Here is a 27,077-nt window from a genome sequence, read left to right as displayed (position 1 = left end):
TAACGTGTGGGCAGATGATTCCTGATGACAGCCCGAGAGGACTTCCAGCTTGGTGAGGCTGGGAAATAAACATACACACTCTGCCTTCCCTCTCCCTCCAGCCACTTCTTCCACCCCACAGAACACGGTTCCCCCAGCTTGCAGCTCTTCCAACCTTTTGAGTTGTTGCCCAGAGGAGGTTGACTGGATCTAATGAAAGCTGAATAGAAGCAAATTATTTGGTAATCTCCTGAACGCACTATCACTCGATGACAGTGCTGGCCTAGAATGCCAGCTGTCTGGTGACCTGTGAACACCCATGAGGCTTCTGTGGAAATCCCAGCTCTCGGAGGCTGCAAAGCGGCACCCTAAGACCTTCAGGGGTTCAGGTGGCCTTGAGCCTCTCCTAGCCCCACTTGAAAAATAACCAATAACCACTTGTAAAATTAGAGAGATAAAAAAGTTTTAAAAGTTCTTTCTGATGGGCTGGGGATGAGGTTGTGTTGACTACCTTCCTGGCATGCAAGGGGCCCTGGTTTCAGCCCTGAATATATAGTGGTGGTGGTGGAGGAATTCACTGCTGAAAATGCTGAAGAAATAATGACTGTTTCTCTTGTTGTATGGCACTGGGGATTGGACCCAGGCCTTCACAGTGAGCTACATTCTCAGCCCTTTGAATTTTTCTTTTCTTTTGCTTTTAAGATAGCCCTTAGGTTCTTTCTCTTTATTTCTTCTCCTTCTCCTTTCTCCTCCTCCTCCTCTTTCTTCTTCTTTAGACAGTCCCTGTAAGTCACTAAATTGTCCAGACTGGGCTCAACCTTGTGATCTTCCTGCCTTCGCCTCCCAGACTGCTGGGATTACTGGCCTGTGTTCCAGCACCTAGCTTGGTCTCAACGCAGTGGGAAGCCATCCGAGGACTTTTGGCAGGGAAAGTACATGCTCTACTTTATGCATGTTTAAAAAACTGACCGTGGGCCAAGTGGGGGGGGGGTGGACGGACACACGACACTGAAATTCTAGTAGTGAAGATGAGCACCTGTATCTGCCTGGTGCTGGGGAACTTGAAGCAGATAGATTTGAGAAATGTTGGAGGTAAAGCAGGACAGCTGTGAGAGCAGGGCAAGAGAAAACTTCCTTGAAACTCTGCTAAGTGGGATGAGGGGTAACTAATGACCCAGTTTTCTGGTTCCAAAGGTGAAGACTGAGACCTCTCTGTGCTTTAGTAAGCTTATCCCACTGGGTCCCACATTTAAAAATTTGTTCTTTTGTTCCGCAGCTCCCTGTGCCAAGCTCACTGTGGGCTCAGGACTGAGCCTGGAATATCAGCAAACCACGCAGAAGCAAGCCTGACCCCCACAGAGCTTGTGTCTACCAGACAGGGGATCAGTGTGAATGAGCTAATTAGTAAGTAGGAGGTGATTCATGCTTCAGAAAAAAGAGAAATGCTAGCAGGATAGGTGGAATAGGGAGGCCCCTGTAAAGGGGAGAGAGGCTGTGGATTAACTAGGGTACAGGCAGGCCTCAGGGAGTGGGTAGCATTTGGAAAACAGAAAAAGATTCTAAACTGGGTGTGGCAGCACACACTTGTAAGCTCAGCACTTTGGGAGGCTGAGGCAGGTGTATTAAAACTTCAAGCCCAAGGGGCTGGGGATTTAGCTCAGTGGCATAAGCGCCTGCCTTGCAAGCAGGCAGTCGCCAGTTCAATCCCTGGTACCGATGAAAAGGAAAAAGACGATGACAACAACAAAAAACTTCAAGCCCAACCTGAACTGGTCTCAAAATTATTTTAAAAAAGGGGGACGTTGGCTGGAGATGGAGCTCAGCCTCAAGGCATTGGGTTCAGCCCCCTGTACTACATAATAAAATCAATGAATAAAAAAACGAAGTGCGCTTTAAACATTTTAAATGTGGCACCATTATTTTTAGGTGTTTGTCTTCACTTGCCCTTGCGTGCAGGGCACCTTCCTGCCTGTCTGGTCTTCCCATCAGCATGAGTTTCCCCAGCCGCCCCTTTCTCTGGGAACTTCTCTTGCCGCCAGCAGCTTCTCATTCTTGTTAGTGCCTACAAATCTTTTCTGTCTTTCTGCACCGAATGTCAGCCAAGAAACAGAATTAAAAAATGATCACAGCTTATCCTGAGGCAGTGCTCGGTGCTCTGAGCCATGACTTCGTTTGGGTAGGAGAACAAGGAGGGGAGAAGCAGGAATTTTCAAGTCCTGAGCCGACTTCTGCCCTGGTAATTTCCCTGAACCTCCTCTATTTTCTTCTTTCGCCTTAGGATTTTTATTTTTTCTGGCCCCATACAGAAAAGGAGCGACCAAGCCAACTGGCAGATTATTAACTCCATAGAAGTCACTGTAAACTAAAGCCGGTGTGCTCTTTCTGCCAGGCTCAGACTGGACAAGAGCCCTGAGGCTCTGATCCTCCCTAGGGTGGCCTTGGTGACCTGTGCTGCTCCACAAGACGCCTGTGTCTGCAGCAGGGTTTAAGGTGAGAATGCCAGTGTCAGCAGATGCGCGCCACTCCTCAAATGCACACACGCGTGCACGTTAAACTGACAAGCTCTGCAGCTTTCCCAGTCTCTGTGTCACCCTAACCTTTAACCCGGCACACAGCGCTGTTCTCAAATGACATGTTTAGGGCCCTTGCATGTGCAAAGCTTGCTATGGATGCACCCGGTGCCGCTGGTGTGTTAGCAACTAAAAATGATGCGAGGCAGAGAACCCCAGGCCACTATGCTAAGTAAGATCAGCCAGGACAGTCACCGGGCCCCACGCACAGGAGATCCTAGAGTCCTCGTCCAACTCTGGAGAAAGTGGCGGATGGTGGCTGCCAGGGCCTGGGGACGGGAGACGGGGAGCTGGCACTGCTGAACAGGCAGAGTTTCCGCGTGGGAAGGGGGCGCTGGGCCGCCCTCCGCTCTGCACGTCGTGCCCGGGAGCACGGGGAGCACGTGTCGGTGCTCGGAGACTGGCTCTTTCGGGAACGCCAGCACGAGCTCTGCCCAGCGGCGTGCGTGGCTGGGGTGGGGGTCGAAGGGCCGGACCCAGCGGGACCGGGCGGGGGCGCAGGCGTCCCTCCCCGCCCCCCGCGGCGCTCGCTCACGCTCAGCCTGGCCTCCAGATGGTGCAATCCGCCGTGCGCCTTGCGCGGGTCCGGAACAGGGGGCGGAACCCTAAAGCTGGGAGGAGCGAGCCCGCCCATTCTCGGACCCGGCCAATGGGGACGCGGGCCCTGTCGCGAGAGCCAATCAGCAAGGGGCCTGCGCCAGCCGGTACGCGGGAATAGGACGGGCCGCGGCAGACTCGCGCCGGAGCCGGAGACGCGGTCCATCCAAGTGCCGCACCATGGACGCCCCAAAACAAGTGATCAACTTCGGGCCCGGGCCTGCCAAGCTGCCCCGCTCGGTAAGGCGCAGCCCTCGCGCGTGGGCTGGCGGGGAACGCGGCGTGCATTGCTGAAGGACGCGCGCGTGTGCGACTGCCCGTGGGAAGGGTGGGAAGGGGGTGGGCGTTCGGTCCCGGGCCCCGGCGATGGGCTCTGCGGGCCAGGCGAGGCCTGCTGTACGAGGCCCGAGCGTGATGGCCCCCGGGCCCGCGTGGACATCGCGCGGGCAGCCGCCGCTGCACGTGGGCGGGAGGCCCGCGCCGCTCTGTGACACGAGTGGCCGGCTCTGCGGGGCCTGTGGGGCCGGGGTCCGTGCTAATTTGTTGGCGGCAGGGTCGTTTGTTTCGGGGGCGGCCCACGTGGGCACGGAGTCCTTGAGCCCTGCAGCTGTGCTTCGGCGATCTTCACGCGTGCGTCGCCAGTGTGATTGGTCACGGAGTTGATTACCTTGGCAGCTGGCAGCAGTGATACAGTGATTATTTGTTTGTCTCAGGAGGATTTTTGCCCTCTGTTGCCCTGTAACCTGGGAGTGAAAAATACTTTTTACCAAATGGTGAAGAACATGGACTAATTATAATGAAAATGAAAGTCTTGGAAAATACTTAGCCTGTTGACCTGTGAGATGCTGTGTAGTATTGTGTGCTGCTCTAAGTTTATGAAATAGGTTAGTTGTAAATGATAAAAACAGTTGAGTTCTGCGGTTTGAAAAATAAATACTGGATTATAAAGGATGTGTTTTTTTGACTACAGGGATTTAAAAAAACTTTATATTGATTTTGATTATAAACTTTTATAGACATATTTTTCTTCTTTATTTCTTTCGTTCATTCGTTCTTTTCCTTTGAGACAGAAATGTTTCGCCATGTAGTTTAGGCCAGCCTTGAACTCACTGTGTAGCCCAGGCTGGCCTCAAACTCACAGTGATCCTTTTGCCTCAGCTTGCCTACTGCTGGGATTACAGGCCTCTGCCACCACACTGGGCTAGATACATTTTTCAAGAAATGTTGCTATAGGGGTTGGGGATTTAGCTCTGCGGCATAAACACCTGCCTTGCAAGCAGGCAGTCGTGAGTTCGATCCCCATACCGATAAAAAGGAAAAGGACAGAAAAAAAAGAAATGCTGCTATAAGAAAAATAAGTACTAAAACGGATTCTAAGAGGATTCTTGGTAGCTCAGTGGTGGAATGGGCCTGCTTAGCATGTGCAGAGCAAGACCTTAAAGTCCTAGCAACAGTGAAGGAGATTCTGTTATAGGTAAATACTTAGCTTCACTGGGTGGAAGGCTTCACTAAAGTTTATTTTTGAGTCGACATGTGATAATTATGCAGTACATATTTTATAGGGTACTGTAAGGTTTCAATGCATGCATACAGCACACATACCACATATACCGATTAGATCAGGGTATTGATCAGCTAGTGTGAATAGGCACCAACACCGAACTCTGTTCTAGAACCCTGTCAGAGCACCTCTTTCTTATTGTTAAAATATTATGTTCTAGACAAGTTACAGTTCAGTATAGATTTTAGCGATGCTTCATTAGCTAGATTTTTTTTTTTTTTTTTTTTTTTTTGGAGATAGCCTTGCAGTGTAGCCTGCCTTGGCTTCCAGAGTGCTGGGATTACAGCTGTTGCAACAAGCCCTGTTTTCAAAGAAGCTAATTTGAGTTTGGATTCTTCCACAGAGTGTTTTGTCCATGCATTGTGGCATTTTTTTTTTTTTAGTCTTTATTTTTGTTATGGAGATCCTCAGTTCACAGAGTAATCATATAATGAACCTTTGGGGCATCATCTCTGAGCCTCAGCAAAAAAATTTTGGCAGTCTTGTTTTGAGCCCTGTGGGATGGTTTTTTCTTACATGCTGGAGATCATCCTTGGGCGGTCACAGGAATGATAAGACCTATCCCAGGGGCCTGAACTCAGTCCATGAGCTACAGCCCCAGCCCCACCGATGAATCTTGACTCATGGTGGATTCTTCCTTTTTCCTACCCCGCACCAGTGGCCCACAGCACTGCTTTGGATCTAAAAGGATCGGAAATTGACTGATTTGCATAATTGAGGCCTAAGGATTTATTGTTACTCCGGAACCCAGAACTTTATCTCCAGTTTGTACTTTTAAGAGAGTGAAGAGTGAAATTTGTGGAGATATTTCCTAGGAAATTGGTGAATTTGTGCCTTAGCAACAGTCACCCCACCGAGTGTCAGGCCCAGCACTATGAGTTGCATCCCAGCCTCCCAGGGGAGGAGGAGGGAGAGGAATTGGCTGTGGATGGGGACAGGGGTGAGGAACCTCCCAGGCCAGGGTTGGACTCTCTTCCTGTCCCCGTTCCCCAGATTATTGATTGATTTATTTAGTAATGTTTTAGTGTAGAGACAAACACTGTGCGCAGCATATAGAAATAACCTATTTGGTTTTTTGTTTCCTAGGTGTTACTGGAGTTGCAAAAAGAATTACTAGACTACAAAGGAGTTGGCATTAGTGTTCTTGGTAAGATTTGCTTTTGGATTGTGTGAATGTTTAGCTTTCAAGGGGAACTTGTTTAAATGAATGGGGCCTAAGTCTCTACAGGGTCTTCCCCTAATCCTTCGTAGATACATTTAAATAACTTGGGTTGCATGTTTGCTTGCAGTTCTCAAAATAGCACTGTCCTGTAACCTGGGAGTGAATAGAGTACACTTTACAGAACGATGAAGTACTCAGACATAAAAATATAAGTAGTCAGCTTGATGACCTGTGATGTATTATTTGGTATTCTGTTCTGCTGTAGTTGTCTGTAGGAACCTTAGACATCTCAGCCAACTGTTTAGTGACCAGTTTTTGTTAGTTATAGGATCTGGGATCAGAAGATAATTTACGCCACTGATGACTTATGATATTACGTCACACTGAACTAGAGTTTTTGTTGTACTTTAATACAAACTTATTAAAGTTTCAAACTTTCTGACCTTGCACATGAGTAATTTCATTGTTAAATTTCTCTTGTATTTATGAGACATAAAGGAGAATATTGGGCCTTTGAGTTCTAAGGTTTATTTTTTTAAATTTAATTTTATTTTGGGGGAAAGTTTCAAAGACTGAGCTGTTAAAAGACTAGGATTAGGTGTATTGCTTATTCGAGTTACATATTTTCCTGAGGGTTTGCTCCGTGCAGTTAGTTGCATTTCTGTGAGGTGAGGTTACAGTGTGGCAGGTTGCACCGGCTTCCTGCATGTGAGAATGCGGTGGGGTGAGGAAGAGTTGCAGGGACCCCAGTGATGAGTTATCAAGTGAAAAAAATAACAAATAGCTCACTGAATGTGACAGTTTAGAAATCATTCTGCAGTGACTGAAGATGAAAATGATTTAGCTAGAGGCAGTTTGGATTGTCCCCTATGCTGAGCGTGGGCTCACAATTTTCCTGTATTGTTTCCCTGTACCTTTCATAAACTCTTTAAGTTCACTTGGTTTTGAAATAAAACTATTTTTGTCGTTTATTTTCTACAGAAATGAGTCACAGGTCCTCAGATTTTGACAAGATTATTAGGAACACAGAGAGTCTGGTGCGAGAATTGTTGTAAGTTAAAAAAAGACCAAATGGTGTTACTTTTGCTTTGTGTGCTATAAACCTGAGTGTCTGTTACATTGTTTCTTATGTTCTGTTGTTCAGAATATTCCATAAATGAACATTACCCACGTTACTCTCAACTTTACTATTAGCTCCTAATGCTTTTTAATGTATTTGCCAGCCTGCGTTTATGTGCTTCTGTGTTTGTGTGGTATATACAATGACGAGAAATCCTCGTATTTGCAAAAATTTTTCAGCACTGTGGTAGCTAAATTGGCTTGAAAGGGATTTAGGCACAATTACCTGCAATCTAGTTTAGGACGCCTCCAGGTGTGAGCGTGTTACCACCTGTCAGAATCACCTGACCAAGGGTAGATTTTTTAAAAATTCAAGACCTGTCCACATTTGCGGAATTGGATTGTCTGAAGAAACTTTGATCTCTAGCAGGCTCTGTGGATCATTTCACAGTTCTAAACTCCTGGCTCTGCTGCTTAAGTGAGACCTCTGCTGTTATCTGCCCTGTGTTTCATGCTTTATTCTTAGGATTTTTTTTTTTTTTGGTACTGGGGATCGAACTCATGACCATGCACTTGCAAGGCAGGTGCTTATGCCGCTGAGCTAAATCCCCAGCTCCAGGATATCTTATTCTTAAGCAGGTCATAACTGAAAGAGAGGTTTTATTTGTTATATAAATATAGTCACATATGTGGGTGAATATGGTAGCCTTGAAAACAGACTGCCCCTTTGAGTTTGCTTTAAATTTTTTTTTTTTTTTTTTTTTGATGTTGGGACCCTGTGCTTGGCAGACAGGCAGGCACTGTGCCACTGAGCTAAATCTTCAGCCTCTCCTTTAGTTTTTGGTCACAAAAGGTATGTATGTTTATAGTCAGAGGTTCAGAAACAAGCTGCAGCTTTAGAAATGAGTCAGACATTTTCCGTAACCCCACCACCTAGGGATGATCGTGGATATTTTAGGGGTTACTGTTGCATCACTCCATAAGCGTGAGCACAGTTGAAACTGTTCCGGGTGTTCCATGACCTTCCTTTTTATGTTACCCTGCTAAGGCAAGCAGTGAGGTGGGCGTGGAGGTCCCGTGACGGGTGTGAGACCGCTGCACGGCTGGGGGTTCAGCACGGGTGGGTACTTGCCTGACTTGTGCTCAGTCTGCCTGCTGTGGTCCATGTCACACTGAAGGAGCAGTGCTGTTCATATTGGAAAAGGTACTGTAGCCTTGGCCTGAAAGATGTGGCGTTGAGCACATGGCTTTGAGCCTCTTTGGGCTGGACCTGATCCCATGGGCTAGCTTGGGTCATGGGCTAGCTTGGGTTGTGTGCTTGCTTGTGTGGAGCTGGGGTTAGCGGCACTTGATGGACAGAGAGCCCAGGGGTGATCTCCTCAGGGAACAGCAGGGAGTTAGTAGGAAAAGGAGGAGGTGCTTTGATTAGGCAGTAGCCACAGGCTTCCCCTGTCGCCCCCCATAAATCACTGGGCCAGGGCGGCGTAGTGATTGGGGTAGGAAGAGAAGTACTGAGACTGGACCGTACTGAAAGCCAAATCCACCCGCAATGTCTTGCTGAGACCTCACTTTTTCTTCTTGGGCCACCCAAGCCTGTGCACTGATTGTTAACCTGCGCTTCCGCCTAGAGCTGTGCCGGACAACTACAAGGTGATTTTTGTGCAAGGTGGCGGATGCAGCCAGTTCAGCGCTGTTCCCTTAAACCTGATCAGCCTGAAGGCTGGGAGATGTGCTGACTACGTGGTCACAGGAGCATGGTCAGCGAAGGCCGCAGAGGAAGCTAAGAAGTTTGGGACCGTGAACGTCGTCCACCCTAAACTCGGGAGTTACACCAGTAAGTCCTGGGACCTGGGTGCCACGGGGCTGGCGGGTGGCTCCCCATGCCCGGGCCTGTCTCTCTGCCTGAAGCTGTCCTTCCTGGCCCTTGCTTAGGGTGGTGCTGCGTACACTGAGCAGCTGCAGTGTGGCCCACTTCTAGCCAGCATCTGCAGCAGTGCATGTACAGGCCCAGGCCACTCAGCTGAGACGCAAGCTGAGCAGCATGGCTCTAGGGTGGCTTGCGTGGGCCCTGGTGGTGCCTCCCGGTGTTCCTGTGTGTTCTTGGTTCCCTGGTTAGGGAGAGCTGTCCCCACTTTCTGGGAAGATGGCTTTGTGTCCGCCCAGGTTTCTGTGCCTTTGTTGGGCATCCCCAGACAGTTTTGGGGGCCTGGCGCAAGTCGCCAGTGTGATGGCGCCTGAGTCCCACCTGTCTCCCAGGCCATGAGACTCATGTGGGCTGAGGGTGATGGGGGCTAGGGGCTCTGAGGGGCTGTTGGGTTCTCAGCAGGAGTTGGAGAGACAGAGCTGAGGGACAGGAGTAAGCCTCCCCTGTCTTGTGCTGGTTTTCAAGGTTATTTGTGCCTAACACATTGGAGGGTGTGAACGGTCATCCTCTGGGATGTCCTGGGAGTAGTAATGGGAGAGGGGGACTGCAGGGCAACTGCTGAGTCTGCCACTGACAGCCTCTGCGTGAGGGGACCCGAGTCCGGGGTTTCACACTTGTCTTCCCTGGTAGAGATCCCAGATCCAAGCTCCTGGACCCTCAACCCAGAGGCCTCCTATGTGTATTTCTGCGCGAACGAGACTGTGCACGGCGTGGAGTTTGACTTCATCCCTGATGTCAAGGGTGCGGTGCTGGTCTGCGACATGTCCTCCAACTTCCTGTCCAAGCCGGTGGATGTTTCAAAGGTAGAGCGCAGGCGGGCTGAGCTGGCTTCCTAGGGGCCCTGCTGCTGGGGTCGGGGAGTCGGGGAAGGGCCGCTGCCAGCTGGGACTAGCAGACCGGAAGCAGGGCCGATTGATGGCTGATAGTTGCCTGTTACCAGCTGTCCCGAGGTTTAAATCCTGACATTCCCAGCTCTGCGGCTATACTCAATTCCTGCCTTCCGGGGTGGCTTTGGGAGTGTCCTGTTCTCTCCAAGGGCAGATGCCATCTACCCCAGCCCAGGGGTGCCAAGCCCCCTTTCCTTGCTGCGGGCAGCCACGGGCGCATGGCCTCTGCAGGTGGCCTAGGCTGGTTCTGGTGCCTCAGTAAGGGGCGGTGCCTGCAGAGAGGGCAGAAGCAGTAGCTGGACCAGCCAAACTGGTCTGCTTTGACTTTTTAACTTGTGTTACAGTGTCCTTAACATCAGGTTTATCATTTTAACGTGTGTGTGTGTGTGTGTGTGTGTGTGTGTGTGTGTGAGTGATACTGGGTATTGGACCTAGGACCTTCGCACTGAGCTGCATCCCCAGCCGTTTTTATTTTGAGACAGGGTATCACTGAGTCACTTAAGTACTGAGTTGCCCAGACTGGCCTTGAACTTGCAGTCTTCCTGCCTCAGCCTCCTGGAGTGCAGACATTCAGGGCCTTTGCTGCCACTCCCAGCCTTGACCATCTTTAAGCGTGGATTTCATTGGCATGGAGAGTACTCGTTCCCACCCATCGCTAAGAACCTTTTTGTTCCCCAGATTGAAGCTTTATACCCATGGGCAACAGTCACCCCCCAGCCCCTGCCCCTGGCAGCCCCCTTTCCTATTCGTATCCATGAGCTGGGCTGTTCCGGGGACCCCCCGTCAGTGGAATCATGCGGTACTTGATCTTTGGTGTCTAGCTGTGTCACTCACCATGATGATGTTAAGATTTGCTTATGTGGAAGCATGTGTCAGGACTGCATGTGTGTTTCTGTGTAAATGTGTATGTGTGTGTTTTTGCGCATGTGGGGAACTGAGACCTGAGCAGAGCTCTGTCACTAAGCTACCTCTCTAGAGCCCTTATGTGAGACAGAGTGGCACTGAGTTGCCCAGGTTGACTCTAGACGTGGCCTCCTGCCTCAGCCTCTTGAATGGCTAGGACCCCAGGTGGCGCCACCATGCCCTCCTCGGAGCTGCCTGGGTAAAGGCTGAATATACTCCATGTGTGACTGTTCCGTGTTTGTCCTATTGTCTGCCTTTCGTCATCTCCAGGCGCTGGCAGTGCTGAATTGTACCAATTGTAAGTCACGCTGCTCACACTCATGTCCTCCAGTTTTACGGGAGGGCACGTGAGGGTTCTGATCCTGCACACGCAGTCTGCTCACGTAGCTTCAAGCGCCTGCTCTCCACAGTGTCTTTTCCCTGGGGCCCTGTGTATTGTCTTTCTCTCAGCGGCCTCCTCCTCAGCATCGTCACTTGTCTCTGTGTAAATATAAAAATTTGGTGTGGGTAGATTTTTGATTTTAAAACTATTTAAAAACTTAAAGTTTTGCTGATTTTAAATGTTCACATAGAGTTCACTTAAAAAGTTTAAGCAATTGAACATTTTTACCATTTAAAAATTATAAAAGTGCCAAAAAATAACTTATTTTCTAGATTAGAAGATGTTTTTTCACTTGGCTGCCAAGGATATTTAAAGACCCTGTTCTGTTTGGCTTTATTTTTCTGTGCAGTGGATTGTCCGTAGGGCCTTCACACTGGCTGCATGCCCTGATTTGAGTTTTTATTGGAGGCAGAATCTGACTAAGTCACTAAAGTTGGGCTTAAGCTTTTGACCCTCCTGCCTCAGCCTCCTAGAGTTATGGGGTTTAGGAGTGTGGCATTGTGAGCAGCTCTGAGGCCTGTTCCCTGTTTGATTGTATTTTTTGTGGTGCTAGAGGTGCACGTTCTCCCCCAGCTGCATCCCTGGCAGCAGCTCGAGTTGGAGCACTGGTTCAGTTGTGGCGTGGAGGCTTCTAAGCTACGGTGTATCCCAGGCGGTGGCAGTGTGGGGCTTGGCGAGCTCCTTGCAGGCAAGGGTTCAGCTTTGAATGTCTGCATGCAGTTAGTAAATATCTGGCACTGGGTGATTTACAAACGCTAGCTGTTTTCTGCCCATTGTTCTTAGTTCCCAGAGACTCTGCAGGAACCCACAAGACACCCAGGTGCGCGCTTCCTAAGTGGGGTTGGTCATCTCCTCCCCACAGGCTGTGCTTGTGGAGTTAGAAAGTTCGCATGCACTGATGAAAATGACCCTGCGGGGCTGGGGGTTTAGCTCAGCGGCATAAGCGCCTGCCTTGCAAGCAGGCAGTCGTGAGTTCGATCCCTGGTACCGATAAAAACGAAAAAGACAAAAAAAAAAAAAAAGAAAGTGACGCTGCATGCTCTTAACATGGTTTGCCTTCCTATTTTTAAGTTTGGTGTGATTTTTGCGGGTGCCCAGAAGAATGTGGGCTGTGCCGGGGTCACGGTGGTCATCGTCCGCGACGACCTGCTGGGGTTCGCCCTCAGGGAGTGCCCCTCAGTCCTGGAGTACAAAGTGCAGGCTGCAAGCAACTCACTGTACAACACGCCTCCGTGTTTCAGGTAACTGGGGTGCAGCGGGTTGGGGAGCCTCAGTTCTTCCTGCCCAAGGGCAGTGACTTCTGAAAGTGAGCATCTTCCTGAACGGTGACTGGGGGGCCTTCTGGGGCCTGCTCAGCACCCCTCCCTTTGGCCCTCTCCTCCACTATTAGATCAGTTTTCTTCGGCCCTTTGTTTTTGGAGAGAGTGTTGCATGTTGGATCTTGGCATCCTGGTTCACCGTGAACCCAGAGCTCTCTGCGGATGACATCACAGCCAGCCAGCCAGTGCCGCTTCCCAGAAACACTTCGGGAGACTGCGGCTTTCACTTCCTCCCATGCTGGCCTGTGCCACCTGGCCCAGATCACCTTCCATCTCCAAGCCTGGTCTGCAGGGGTCCTGCAGCGGAGGTGTCCTCTGCTCCTCAGCCTCCACTGCCAGGACTCTATGACTTTCCCACTGCCTGAGGAAGTTGACCTTGGGGAAGTCCTCGAGCCTGTCTGTGCAGCAGGTTTCGCTGCGAGTGATGCGGTACCCTTTTCTTGGGGTACTGTGAGGTTGAGTACATGCTTCCAACTTAGCGAATACCTAGCATTGGGTGATTTACAAATGCTACATGTTTTCTGCCCATTGTTCTTAGTTCCCAGAGACTCTGCAGGGGCAGACAGAGGAAGAGTCAGAGTCAGAGTTTATGGGTTTATCTTCATAGGGCACCAGGGATGTACCAGAGTGCAGGTAGGGACCCATTAGTCCTCCAGCTACCCTTGGGGTGATTCTTTTTCCCATTTTGCAAGTGAGGAAGCAGAGGTCGTGTTTTCAGAAGCGGTGTTGGTGGTGTGGGCCAAGTCTTGGATGTGGGTATGTGTGCCCCATAGACTCAGTACGCTTTACTAGCTGAATGGCCGGTGTGCGTGCCAGTTTGCAGAATTTCATCAGGAGAAAAATGCCTGTGGCGGTCCAGTTCTGTGGCTTGGCTGGATTTCTGTCTGGAAGTTCACTTCCAGGCTGGGGTTGGGCCAGCATAGTGAATGGTCTTCTCCTGGGGCACTGCCTCCAGGCCGAGATTCCATGCTCCAGCTTACCGTGAGAAAGGAGTTTCTCCAAAGTTAGCATTCCAATGGGGATTCCAAGCAGCTCTGCTTTGTGTGACCCTGCTTTCCCTTAGGGACAGGGTATCCTGGTCCTGACTCTGGTCACTTGTGACATTGTCCCCTTCCCCTGTGCGGCTAAATATGTTTCTAAAGTAAGCGTTAACTTACTGATAGGAGGTTTTAGGCAGTGGCAAACAGCAGTAGCCACCAGGAAGCTTTGGAACAGAACTGGGCAGGTCAGCAGTGACCTTGCTGTGTAGGGGATCCAAAAAGCAGGGTGCAGCACTGCCTGGGGCAGAGGAGAGGTGAGGGCCTGACTGTGCAGGAGGTGGAGCCAGGCCTTCTTACAGTGAGTGAGCTGTTAGGGCAGGCAGGGCCCTGTCAGCTGCAGAACTGAGAGGGCAGCAGCAGATAAAGAAGAGACCTGTTTCTGAGATGTCCCTCAGGGCCAGCAAATTCTGACCAGGGCTTAGCCGAGGGTAGGAGGTGGCCAGGGGCAGGTGAGTTGTGTGCTCTCTGCACCTCTCCAGGAATTACCTTGAAGCAATATGATGAGCACACTGATAAACGTGCTATTCCTCTCAGGGTGAAAACGTTTCAGTGGCAGCCGTGAGAAGCAGACCACATGTCCCGTAGGAGGTGACCATGGCTAGGGATGTGCACTAGAGTGACTGCCCTCTCCTGGGTCTTGGCCTGCCCTTGACCTTTCAGCTGGCCCACAGGGCTTGAGAAGACTGGGGAGACACAGAAACCCTTTCTTAGGGCTTTCTTGCTGGAGGGGCAGAGACAAGGGCAGAAGGCGGGGGGGGGGGGTCCTTTCTCCCCGCACAGATCAGGACAGCTTAGGGTCGTCAGGATGCTTGAGGGTGCGACTGGATAATTCTAATAACTCACTAATGTGAGTGTGGAGGATGAAAGATGCTGCATTAAAAGAATTCTGACCCCAGTTGTTTGCTCTGTTTTACTCCCTGAGAAGACATTGACTGGGTACATCATGGATCCCAGGACCCAGTGGCTCAGAAGATGCCTGGGACCCGTCCTGTGGGCTGCAGAGCACGGCAGAGCCCAACGCCGGAGCTGACCCTGCGTTTGTGCAGACATTAGCGTCTGCGTAGGCGCCTTCCCCAGTCCTGTGGGAAGCTGGCCAGGCGCCCAGAACGCCTCAAGACTCTGTGTCACCATTGGGCAGACGTAGGCTGGAGTTTGAACTGAAGCTTGGTTTGGGTTTTGTTTTTGCCGGAACTGAAAGGCTGTGGGCCCTAGGAACTTAATTTTAGCTCTTCTGGGTAGACGGGGCTGCACGTAGTTGCTCTGTAGCCCTGAGCAACACACTCGGGTGGAATAAAGGGCCACAGTCTTGCCCTAGCACTTGGTGTGGGCGTGTTGAGCCAGTTAATGGGTAGAGGAGAGGATGCCTGAATGTCCTTTCTAACCCCACAAAACAGCTTTTACTTACCACGACTAACTGAGCCCGAAGAATACGCCTGTTTCAGCTGCAGTATTTAGCTGCTATTTTAGTAGTTACTTTCGTTTTAATGAAACTATGAAACGAAAGGGTTGATAACCCAGCCACCTCTCTTACAAGAATGGGAGGTACAGGTGGGGCCTGCGAGAAAGTGCGTGACAGCTTCCATGTGCAGCTGCTCCCCGGGAAGGGTTGTGACCCCACGCTTATTTCCACCAGATCCCCCCTTACACAATTGTGCGTCAGTTCCCAGTCCAGTGCTTTTCTGCAGTCAGAACCTTTCAGCCAAGGAGAGAGTTCCCAGGACTTTCCAGTGTGCTTTTCCAAGCCGGGTCTCAGAGAGAATGGTTTATACTGCTTTAAAAATTTATTAAAGTAACTTAGACATGGAAGTAAGCTCTACAAGTGAGTAGAGCCACCAGTGTGATCTCTAACTGCTTGCTGTGCACCCTAACAGCATCTTAACCAGGACTAACACAGTGCCTCCTGGGGTCTGTCTGGGGTTTGTTCTAGGACCCCCGTGGATAATAGTTATCAGATGCTCAAGGCCCCTGTAGAAAACGGTGTGGAGCTAGGCATAGCAGCGGCACACACCTGAAATCTCAGCATGCTGGGACCCTGAGGTAGGAGGAGCAAAGGTTTGAGCCCAGCCTGGGCAACTTAGAGATTTAGCAAGACCCTGTCTTTAAAAAAGTACAGTTTTTATTTTTGCATGTAGCTTAAGCATGTCCTCCTGCATATTCTAAATGATCTGCAGATTACTTAACAATATTTAGCCCAGGGTACATGCTGTGAAGATCTTTGTTAGGCTGCATTGTGTCAGGAATGATGGCAGGAAGAACAGTCTGCATGCTCAAGTACAGACCCATTCCCCCAGACTCTGAGTCTTTGCATCTGTGGATGTGCAGCAGCCCCTGAGGGATTCGTGTGTCATTCTAGACACCTGGCCAGGACAGTGGGCTGACGGCTCCTTTCCAAAGCTTTGGATCTGGAGAACTAACAGACCTGAAACTCGGGGGTGACAGAGTTTCGGGGGAAGGCAAAGCTTGGCTCCCACAGTGGTGGTGTGCAGGGTGAGCGCGTTGTGGGAGAGGAGTGGGCAGTGACCGGGGCCTGAGGACACCGCAGACAGAGCTTGGCAGCTTGCACAGGTGCACACCGAAGCAGCTGGCCTCGCTGGCTGTGCCTGAAGGCGTGGGGGACTCTAGTGACCACGTGGCCCTGGTGTTAGTGAGGAGAGCTGGGTTGTGGGGTCAGGCTGCTTAGTGCTGGAATTCTGACCTGTTCCCTTAGCTGTAAAGTATGACAGCAGTGGCTTTGACCTAGGACTGTGCCATCAGTAAAAGCAGTTTGAAACTGCACTAGGCTCCAGTAAGGCTCATTCCCTCGTGTCTTCCCCTTCTCCACCCCCCAACTTCCCGGTCTTTAGCCCAGGAGCCCCAGCTGAGGGTGTAGGCACCCAGGGCTGTTTCCTGCTTGACCTTGCCTCTGTCAGTAATGGCTGCTGTTGCCCTTTCCTGCCAGAGTTTCCTGGAGAGCCAGGCAGCCGAAGCTTCTGGAAGCTTCTGTTGGATGCTCTGGGTGCTGGCTGTTCTCTCTAAGACCCTTGGGCAGCCCATTGTTGGCTTTTGTGCTTGCTGGGGTTGGACTCTGCTTGAGACAGTGAATGAGCTGGTGCACATGGGGCCCCCCGGGACACTCCAGCTCTTCTAGCATTTCCCAAGCCTGGCGGTGTCTCCCGAGCCCTTTCTCATGGTGTGAACAGACGGAAGGTGTTGGTAAATGGGGAGGTGGCTGAGCTTGGGTGCTCCTGCCCCAAAGTTTTACTGAGCACTGATGTGCATCAAAGTTTTGCACAACTCCCACAGAGGACTTTGTGGTATACTTTCTAGGTGCAAGACTGTTTGACTCCTCACACACCGTGCTCACTGGTCTTTCTGTGTAATTCTAAGAGAGACTCACCATGATTATGCCCATGGTAGGTAGAAGAATGTTGTTATATAGTGTAGGCTAGCCTCACACTAGCCGTGTGGCTCAGGCGGGCCTCAAACTTACAATTCTTTGGCCTCAGCCTCCCAATTGCTAGGAAGACAGGCCTGGCCCCAGGGAAATTTCTGATTGGTCAGGTTGGGTCCTTCATCCTACACTGAGACCAGAGTGGGGAGGCTTGCCGGGCATCTGCATGTTGGGTGGAGAATGGATTTGAGAAGAGCAGGACGGGTGAAAACCTAGGTGTCTACCCCGAATAGGTGGCTCTTGTTCCCAGTGGGAACTGCTCAGACTCCTGAGTCGTTGTCCTGGGCATTGAGTCTGATAGGACTAGGAGCCGCTTCAGGACTGTGACCAGGAGGGAGCCTGTGACTGTAGCTGCTATGCCACCCAAACTGGTTAGGAGGAAGGCGCTGAATCAGGACTCAGGGCTAGAAGAGGTGACTGTGTGCACTTCTGGCTTCTGAGACTGGATTCTGGGACATAAGCACACATGAGCAGTAGCTGAGGGCCGTGTGGTAGGAAATACCGCAGGCAGGCAGTGTGCATGAGCGGCTGTGGGTCAGGAAGGAGAGTGTTAGTGCTGGGTGGGGCCAGGGAGGTGGGTTTTTGTGATGTCCTGTGAGGGTGGGGGATTCGGTGGTATGGCCCAGGAGTCACAGGCAGCTTGTGTTAGGGTGTGGGCTAGGTCCAGAGGGGCTGAAGAGACTTCGTTGAGTGCTATTGGAGTGGCCCTTGGGGTCTGGGGTAGGGCTGACTCTTGTTCTTACATACTCTTGTGACATACTCTTGTCTACATGTGATTTGCTGTTACCTGTCAAAGTGCAGCTCTGAGAGCAGTTTTCTTGAACGTCCTTCCAGGTGTGCAGAGATGGTCTAAACATATCCCCATTTTCATCCTTTTTTAGCATCTATGTCATGGGCCTGGTGTTGGAGTGGATTAAGAACAATGGTGGGGCAGCAGCCATGGAGAAGCTTAGCTCCATCAAATCTAAGATGATTTATGACATCATCGATAAGTCTCAAGGATTCTACGTGTAAGTCTCTGGGCTTCATCTTACGTTTGGCCTCCTGTGAATGGAAGACTTGCCCCTTCTCTGTGCTGGTGTGGGGTGGGCGGTCTTGCTCCCCTGAGCTTGGAGTTGAATTATTGTCTCCTGCTCTACACCGAGGAATCCCAGACTTTGGGACGTGTGTCGGTGGTGGTGACATTTCTCACTGAGGAGACATCAGTCTGAGGAAGAGTCTCGGTTTGATGCCTGGATAGGCCCCTCCTCCACTCTCCCTCCTCTGTTGTCACTGGGAGAAACATTTGTCAGGGCCCAGCTTCACATTGTGTTCCTGTGGAGTGTGCAGTATGCATGTTCATACATACAGTTACATACATTCACGTCTACATTCCGCTGCCCACCCAGGCCAGGACCCTCTTTTAGTTTGTTTTATGTGGAGCCTTGCTGTGTTGTCTAAGCTGGCCTGGAAGTCCTGGCTCAAGTCCTCCCGCCTTAGCCTCCTGAGACCTGGGTCTACAGGCATGTACCCTGCACATGGCTTAGGACCACCCCCCCCACTGCCTATTTTTTTTTTTTTTTTTTTTTGGTACCACTAGGGGTTGAACTCAGGGAAGTGCTGAGTGGCATCTTCAGTCCTTTGCATTTTTTATTTTGAAACAGGTGCTTGTTGAGTTGGCCAGGCTGGACTTGAACTTGATCTCCTCCTGCCTCAGCCTTTGGAATAGCTGGGACTATATAGGCATCCATTGCCGTGACTGGCAGGACTGCTATTCTTAATGGTGGTTATTCTTTGAGATTCAGCTTGTTGGAACCAAAATGCCTGCCTGCTGGGAATGAGGGGATAGGCCCTTTCTGAGTATTCTGTAGGCTACATGCAGTAGAAAACAGGGTGCTTCAGTCCTGACTTAGGCTTGTGTTTTTAGTGAAGTGTCGCACATTTCCACCCCCAGCTGTGCTGAGGGGGTGAGATGTACCCTCTGAGCTCCGGGACAGAGTGCTGGCTGCCAAGGCCTTTCTCCTGAACTGCTTGTTGCCTGCCCCTGGGAGCTCTTGGTGTGCAGAGGACCTCCGGCCGCAAGCCCTGGGGGAGTTGGATTTGGCTGGACACCTTGGCCTTTGGCTTCCTCTGCAGATGCCATCTCGATGGGGGAAGGACACACACTGCACCTTCGCTGCCTTTGTTTCTCTGCACGAGGCCAAGGGGGTTGGGAGTCTTCCTCCTTGTCCCAGACACAGGACAGTGCTTACTGGAGCCATTTCAGTGTGCTTGATGGGCGGTAGAGGTTCAGGGAGTTTGTAGCCAGGGGCTGCAGAATGCGCATAAGCTTGGGACAGGAGTTGCTGTCTGGCTGAGGGAACAGGAGAGCTTCTGGATGCACTCACTTTTGGCGATTCCAGATTGCAAGCCAAGCTGTGGGAAAGCCCGAGGACATGGTGGGCGCGTGGGCTCACTCCTCCACACACCTGTGCGCTTACCTGCTTGCTTATGCATCTTTTTCCTCATCCGTCTATCCAGTACCAGTCCTCCCCTTCAGACTCTCCTGTGCAGTCGCTCAGTCTGTCATCCATCTGCTCCTGAGCCCCCACTCTAGGAAACCCTGCTCCTGAGATTACATGAGATAACCCTGGAAGACTCCGAGTTCATTCTGCAGTCTTACTGCCCCATAGCACTGGTGACCAGGTGGGGGGCCAGTGTGGGCAGGGTGGCCTGGTGTTCTGGGCCAGGAGCTCTGTGCCACTGCTGGTGGTGACCTTGGTCTAGTGACAGAGTTAAAGCTGTCTGTAGCATGGGTGTATCTCTCAGGATTACGTGGAAAGGCAGGTGCGTGTGAGGGGTGAACCGGTCTTGCACTGATTGATAAAGCACCACAGACATTGCACACCATGAGCATCCCTCACCTGTGAGCTGTTGACACTACTTGCAGTCACTGCTGTGTGAAGAGCTTCAGAGGCTCCTTGCAGACACTGCTTCAGAAGAGTGTCTTTACTATAAGGATGTACAAGCCACGAGTCTGAGTCAGGATCAGAGCCGCTTCTGTTACTCTATGGAAGACCAGGCCTTAGGAAAGAGAAGAATGTGTGTGGGAGGGTCTAGTGAAGACCTTAAAACCAACGACATAGGCAGTGGCCTCCCTGGCGGGTGTGCATAGAGTGTCATTTGATCGTCACTGCTGTCTGTGACTTAGGCTCCAGCCCTGCAGGCTGCGACTGGATGTGCACTGGCACTGCGAGAGGGGTGCTGGACTCTGACGAGCGCTGGTCTGGGGCCGGGGTCCCCTTTGATTATGCTGCTAAGGACCCCAGCGAGAGCGGGTCGCAGACAGCATGACGTTCTGCCTAAACAGTGTGAGAGCCAGCAGAAGGCACGGAGGTGCTCAGGAGTAGAAATGTGACGAGACTGAGCTCAGTGTGTCAGTGTCTGCCAGGAGTCTATCTTCTCCAGGAGCGGATGTGTGTGTCCTGAGGCAAGGATTCGTAATAGCCACAAGAACTGAAACTTAATCAGACACATCTGTTCACATTTGTGCAGAAGGGTAGCTGAAAATTTTAGTTCAGGACAAACTTAGCAAGTGGTGTATCAGAATTCTGTAACACTGTGTTCATTTAAACTGCAGCACAGGAAGAGACAGTAGTTCAGTGGGAGGGAAATCCAGAAACACACAGGCTTACTTGAGAATTAGTTGCTTGTTAAATAGGGAGGAAAGGTATGTTCATAACATGCTGTTTGAAGCAGTGACAATCCATGTTGGCAACTTTAGTTATTTGGATCAGACCATATTAAAAAATGAAGTCTAAACAGTCATAAAGATCTGAAAACAATAAACAGAATTATAAAAATCCTGTAGAAAAATATTGGTAAGAATTTCTAAGTGCCAGAGTATAGAAAGCTTTCCTTAAAAAAGCCAGAAAAAATCAGAAGCATTAAAGTAATGATATATTTAATTTCATTCAAATTTTAAAGTGTTATACAACTGAAGACATAAATAGTTAAAACAACAGATGACAGACACCAGGAAACATTTGAAGTATATAACATAGAAAAGGTTACTAGTCTTAATAGGCGAGAAGCCACAATGAAGAATAACCAAGTAAAACCCAGGACCTGATAGGACATGGTGCCCTTGCCTGTAGTCCCAGCACTTTGGGAGGCTGAGGCAGGAGGAGGATTATAAGTCTGAGTCTTGTTCTTGGACATGTTAGTAACTTACAGAGTGAGACCTGTCACAAAACAAAATAAAACAGGCTGGGTAAATGGCTCAGGGCAAAAGCCCTGGGTTTAATTCGGAGAACTTTGGAGGAAACACCCAGCCAGAGCAGAAGGTGGAGGTGTACATCTGGACAGTGCAAAGCCACATTTGCTGTTGGTGTTTGAACTCTTGTCGTCCAGCAGTGCTGTGTGTGAGTGGCCGCCTTCTCCTGGTACCCTGTGGCGCACAGAGGTGCAAGTTCAGATGACTGGGCCTGTGGCTGCTGCCCCATGCTTGTAGATCCACCTCGTTCCGGGAGGGCACTCTGCAGGATCCTGTGGGCATTACAGCCACCCCGGCAAGAGCCTGGCACCCCAGTTAGGTCAGAGAACTTGCAGGTGGCCTCTACGGCTTCTGGGTGCAGTTAGTGCCAGAAAGCTCGTCTTCATCCGTCCTGACCCATCTGCCCTGCAGTGCGCCAGGCCCTTAGTTACCTGCTTGGCTTTCTGAGGGGAAGATTCTTGTCTGTTTGGATTTAATCCCCTACTTGCATCTAAAAAACACATCTTTTAAGCTTGTAGACTTGTGGATGGTAGCCCACGCACTGAAGCAGGAGCTAAAGTAATGTCCTTGGCTTTCAGATGTCCAGTGGAGCCGCAGAATAGAAGCAAGATGAACATCCCCTTCCGCATTGGCAATGCCAAGGGAGACGATGCTCTGGAGAAAAGGTTCCTCGATAAGGCGCTGGAGCTCAATATGATCTCCCTAAAAGGACATAGGTGGGTACCCCTCTTCCCATCCAGGAGCTGGCTTGGGACTGGGTTTTCCACTTCACACACGGAGTGAAACGAACTGAAGAGCTGGCTCAGCTGGGCCTGGCAATTTTGTAATTGCGGGAATCTGTCCTGGGAGGGGGCCCTGCCTCTGACCACAGAACCCGTAGCACTGGCTCCTGGCTCTCGGGTGGAGGCACCACGGGGCTTTTGTCTGAGCAGCTTGCGCAGCACAGAGCCTGCCCGAGCTGGGGCAGCACCTTGCCGAGACTCCAGCTGAGCGTCAGAGATTAACGATGCAGACCCTGGACAGTCACTATCCTCACACGTGTGAGCAGCCATGGCAGCGATCTGTCCACCAGCCAGAGAGCTCTGGAAAGAGAGAGAGTGCGCTCTCCTTGGCCTCCTCTAGTTTCTGTGTCCAAAGCGTCTAGTTGGAGTTGATCAGAGAGGAGTAGTAGGGGTTGTCCCTGTGTGAGGGAGCCTGTCCTAAGGAAAGCATCGAAAGCTCTGTGCCACCTGTTGGGGGTTTCCAGTGGGACACGGGGTGTGGTGACTCTCAGGAGAGCAGTGAGGGGCAGGGTGTGGTGATGGCTGTGTGTGTGTGTGTGTGTGTGTGTGTGTGTGTGTGTAACTGGGTTGAACCCAGGACTCTGCATGTGCCAGGCCACCATTTTCCACCGAGCAAAGCCCCCTCCTGGCTGCCTGTGTTCTTCATTGTCTGATCTTCGTGTAGGTCGGTAGGCGGCATCCGGGCCTCCCTGTACAATGCTGTCACAGTAGAAGATGTGCAGAAGCTGGCGGCCTTCATGGAAAATTTTCTGGAAATGCATCAACTGTGAACACACGCTAAGTGGTCTGGACTCTGCCCTTGAGTGCCGCAGGGTAGAGAACCATGGGAAGTGGCTGCAGAAACATGAAAGACTTGGCAGTGTTTTCAAATGAACGTGGTGATTGCGGATTCTTCACTTTGCAAAGAACACAGCGAAACTTGCAGAGTTCTGCAAAGCTGATGGGACCACCAGCTAACGGCCACTTTAGTCCCAACTGGAACTGGAAATTTCTTTTTAATCATCCTGTTGCTTTTCTAACAAATTCTGGTCTAATTTTATCTTCACTGCTGCTTGTTTTTAGGTAGATGTCAGTGTCAGAACTTGCCTGGGACGTCATTGTACAGGGCAGGTGTTTCTGAAGCTGTGCACACACGGCACCGGCTTGGGGCGGAGGTGTGGACAGCAGTGGGTCTCTCGGCTCCCAGGGCCGATGGCGCAGCTCGGAGCAGCATGGGGAGGGCTGTGGAGTTCCAGGCGAAGGGTGGAGCGGGACATCTCTTTATATCATTAGCCTCATGAAGAGATAAATGATTCACTGTAAATGGTTCTACTCTAAGGTCGGTTCTTAACACACATAGTTTATATCTCTATGCTTTTATGTTTCTGATAAAATGGTGCTTTGTGATACATGCAGAGACTTAGAATGTGTCCAATCCCTGTGATGCGCTGCTTCGTGAAAAGGTTCTGCAAGTTCCACAATTCACTTTTTAAAAGTCTCTTTTGAACACGCGAGTTCCAGGTCCAGTGGAGGGTCCTTCCCCGTGGGGCTCTGGTCAACATCTCATGTTGACTGTGGAGAATATTAAAGGCCTCAAACACTGAAACCCTTGGCAGTAAAAACTTCTCTACTGGCCTTTTAGACAAATGTTTGTTTTTTAAACTTGTTGCTGGAAAAACTAGTCTAAAAATGGGGCCCGGTAAGAGTAAATTGATTTGATCGAAGGTGGAAGACTTGAGTGTTCTGCAAATATTTTTGAAAAGTTCAAGGCAGTGTGGTAGTTTTCCATTGCTTTCTAACAGACATTTCCAGCCAGCAGTGCTCCCACACAGCTCACAGTGCATGGTTCGGTGACCTCTGTCCACCTGCCCCAGAAGCCTGTGCTGTCACCTCTGGCTGTGTAACGAGGACTCAGCTGCGTGTGCTGCTGCGTGGAGCCCCTGGTCAGCCCCGGCTGCCCTGGCTGGATTCTCATGGGTAAGAGGAGAGTTGAAATAACTCTCCCGCTGACCTCCGGTGGTTAAGGGGTAAAGCCGGGGCTTGACGCACTTGAAGAATGATCACAGTAAATCAGCAGCAAGAGCCGGCCAGTCCGTGGGACCTGACCCAGTGTCCCAGACAGCAGTGGGCTACCCAGCGCACCCTCCCTACCTCCCAGGTGGTCGCACAGGCCTGTTGTCTGAGCCAGCCCTGTTTTTCTCAATGTTTCTCGAATCTCCGTTGATGTCATGCCAGCTGTGGTGTGTCAGCCTGAGTGGACACTGCCCATCTACACCTCCCACCACAACCAGCTGGACTTCCCATGTGCCCCTGTGGACACATGGGAGGTGTGACCAAAAGGAGCAGCTAGTGCTTATATAAAATTGCAGTACAAGATAACATTGCCATTCCCCGCCGCGCCCTCGCTGCCCCTTGCATTGAGCACAGTTGTCCCCGTCCTGGAAGTTGTCTTTTGTAAGTGGCTTTAGTTGGCTGTCCTGCTGAATTTGTTTTGCTTTTTGCTTTTTGTTTTTTTTGAGAGAAGTTGGCCTCGAATTCACGTAGCCTAGGCTGGCCTCAAACTTGTGGCGATCCTCCTGCCTTAGCCTCCTGAGTGCTGGGATTACAGGCCTGCACCACCACACCCGCATGCTGTGGCCATTTTGATGTTCTGAATCAATTTAAAATACTTAGCTTTTGTGGTCATTTTGCCTTTGAGGAAGAGCCAGAAGTTTTACATCCTGGATCTGGTGATAAGGCGGGTGAGGACACTGTGTTTATGAGCAGCCTTTTTGTTGGATGGTGCTCGGCATTTGCCATATTTTTGGTCACTTATGAAAGGGCTTCAGAACTTCAGAACGTGACAGGAGCAATGCAGTGCGTGTGTTTAGAGGGGGAATATTTTCAGAGCGATTGATGGCCGTGTGTTTACTACAGTAATATGTTTGTTTTTTGAGACAAAGTCTCACTCCATAGTTCAGCCTGACCTTGAGCTTATGATGAGCCTCCTGCCTCAGCCTCTTGAGTGCTGGGGTCACAGGTGTGCACCACCACACCTGTAACATGTTTTCTTAATTGAAACATTTTCTGTGTATTTTGATCACCCCACGTTAAAAACCTCGGGCTTCGGGGGCAGTCCCTGCCCTGTGGCATTAGACTGGCCTCTGTCTCGGGTGCTGATGTCCTTGGAAGTGGCTGCCGTCTGGCCACGTGTGACAGTTCCTACACGGGAGACCCTGTTCCCACTGGGTGAGACTAGCCAGCCCCAGCCTGGCTTGTGCTCCTGTTTATCAGCACAGGGGCTTTTGTTTCTCTGTTCTCACTGTGCAGAGCTTTCCTCCTCTCAGAGCAGCTCTGTTCTGCCCTCACCTTGCAGAGGCTGCTGTCTGTGGGAGCAGCTCGGTCCTCCCCCGGGCTCCTCTCCAGCTGTGCCCTGAGAGGTGCTGGACACTGCGCTGGCCCTGGGAGCCCCCAACTTGCACAGGTCTTCCCGAGGCTGCACCCTGGACGTGGGGCGGGAAAGACAGAGGTGTGATCTCAGCTGTGTGATCATTTTCAGAAGTTTAGCATAGACCACAGTTATTTTCTACTGAAATGGTCCAGTGTGATTCCATGATTGAATAAGAACTTCTAAAGTCCTAGAGGTTCCTTAAAACGCTAAATCTGAGCGCTTTTGGGAAATAGGCAGCAGCTGATGGGGAGCCATGGGGAGGCTGTGGGGCGTGGACTTAGGGAAAGCAGTTAGACTCATCCTCTGCGCGTTCACTGAGCAGGGCAGGGGTAGGGGTGGGGAGGCCAGGTGCAGGCGGCCTCCTGCAGACCAGGAGCCAGGTAGATAGACACCAGGCCTTGGGCACCCACAGGGGCTAGGTGGGGGCACCTGCCTTGCCTCCCTTGGGCTTCTCTAAAGTGTACTTTCCCAGCTGAATGGGAAGTGTTCTTGTTCAAAGTTCTTTATGAATCATCCTCACTCTGTGCCATCCCAGTCAGAAGCACCCTTGCGCCTGTGTTTGCTATGTTCTCCACACACCATGGCCTTATCTCCACCCCCGTTTATGATCCAGTTCCCAGGGATACTCCTGAGACTGACCTGTTCGTGATCTAGTGTGTCGAGTCCTCCAGAGTCCATGCGGGACTCTTTTTTTTTTTTTTTTTTTTTTTTTTTTTTTGTCTTTTTCCTTTTTATCGGTACCGGGGATCGAACTCACGACCGCCTGCTTGCAAGGCAGGTGCTTATGCCGCTGAGCTAAATCCCCAGCCCCTCCATGCGGGACTCTTAACGCTAGACCTGCGACTGTTGGTAACTCAGTGCTCCGAGGCCGTGCGCTTACCGTGTTGTGTTTCTCTTCTGTGAACAAGAAGCAAATGGTTCCGCTTCAGTTCCTCTTGCTCCCATTGGGTCATCTTTGAGATCTTAATGCTGCTTCCTCACAGCCTAGCGGCTAACACTGGAGAGTCTGGCATGCTTTTGGGTGAACTTTGTGGGGTAACAAGTAATTCTTCCTCCTTTTAAGGCCAAAGGAGCCACCGAGACCCTAAAAATAGACAAGATCCATTGATAGATGATGAGGTGTCCAGCTCTGCCACGGGCACTGCCAGGCTGGCCTCGTGTCCACTGTGATGAATATTTGTCAGGTTCTTTGGAAGGAAAACAGTGACGAAGAGTCTTCTCACGTTTGATTTGAATGCATGTAATTAAAATGTGAAATGCTGTTGAGTTCACTAAGAAATCAATTGCTTTAATTGGAAAGATGGCTCCTTCCCTCTGTCCATAATTGGGCTCTTGGTAATTTGAAAATTAGAATCCCTGACAGCTTGTGATAAATTGGCTCCTTTTGGGCTAAAGCAGGTAACAAGTTCTAATTACCTCTGGATTATTCCAGAATGGATGGGTAATCTTGATCAAAGCGATCCTGGGAACGAAAAGCTAGCAGTGAGCAAAGGTTTACTGAAATTTTAAAAAGAAGCTAACGAATAAAATATCTTGATATGACAGAAACAAGAGCTTGCATATTTTAAGTCCTAGAAATGTAAATTGGAATTTCTAAGGAAATGCTTGATATATTAGAAAAACTATACACAGAATAGTATATATACAGAAATTCTTTAGGTTGCCAGCCCTGCTTACTTGTTAGAGCACAAGATTATGACAGCCTTGGCCCTCACTTGTACTTTGAATTTTTAAACAAATAAGTAGCTTGCAGTAAGTTTAATGAAGCTTAAAATGTTTATTCAAGTGAAGAAATAAATTCCTAAAAATACAGACAGATTAATAAATTCGCTGACTCCA

General features: G+C 50.3%; 1 protein-coding gene across 1 annotated transcript; it reads left to right on the top strand.

The window, feature by feature from the left end:
* The first annotated feature begins 3,228 nt into the window (after window positions 1–3,228).
* Psat1 (phosphoserine aminotransferase 1) lies at window positions 3,229–27,077 on the top strand. The gene is made up of 9 exons (XM_003472228.5): window positions 3,229–3,386; window positions 5,794–5,854; window positions 6,851–6,920; window positions 8,557–8,762; window positions 9,483–9,655; window positions 12,096–12,265; window positions 17,695–17,823; window positions 21,626–21,763; window positions 22,494–27,077. Exons 1-9 carry the CDS (start codon window positions 3,327–3,329, stop codon window positions 22,597–22,599), a joined length of 1,113 nt encoding a protein of 370 aa, XP_003472276.1. The 5' UTR covers window positions 3,229–3,326; the 3' UTR covers window positions 22,600–27,077.

This window comes from Cavia porcellus, unplaced genomic scaffold (genome assembly GCF_034190915.1).
Source record: "Cavia porcellus strain 051 isolate PalLab524CR breed Dunkin Hartley unplaced genomic scaffold, mCavPor4.1 scaffold_1, whole genome shotgun sequence".
Taxonomy (NCBI): domain Eukaryota; kingdom Metazoa; phylum Chordata; class Mammalia; order Rodentia; family Caviidae; genus Cavia; species Cavia porcellus.
This window is presented reverse-complemented; position numbering and strand designations above follow the sequence as displayed.

What these genes read in the sequence shown, in the direction of transcription:
- Psat1 (XM_003472228.5), top strand. Translation starts at nt 3,327, where the DNA reads ATGGACGCCCCAAAACAAGTGATCAACTTCGGGCCCGGGCCTGCCAAG. An exon ending in AACACGCCTCCGTGTTTCAG is followed by an intron (nt 12,266 to 17,694) that starts GTAACTGGGGTG and finishes ATCCTTTTTTAG; the next exon opens with CATCTATGTCATGGGCCTGG. An exon ending in ATCTCCCTAAAAGGACATAG is followed by an intron (nt 21,764 to 22,493) that starts GTGGGTACCCCT and finishes ATCTTCGTGTAG; the next exon opens with GTCGGTAGGCGGCATCCGGG.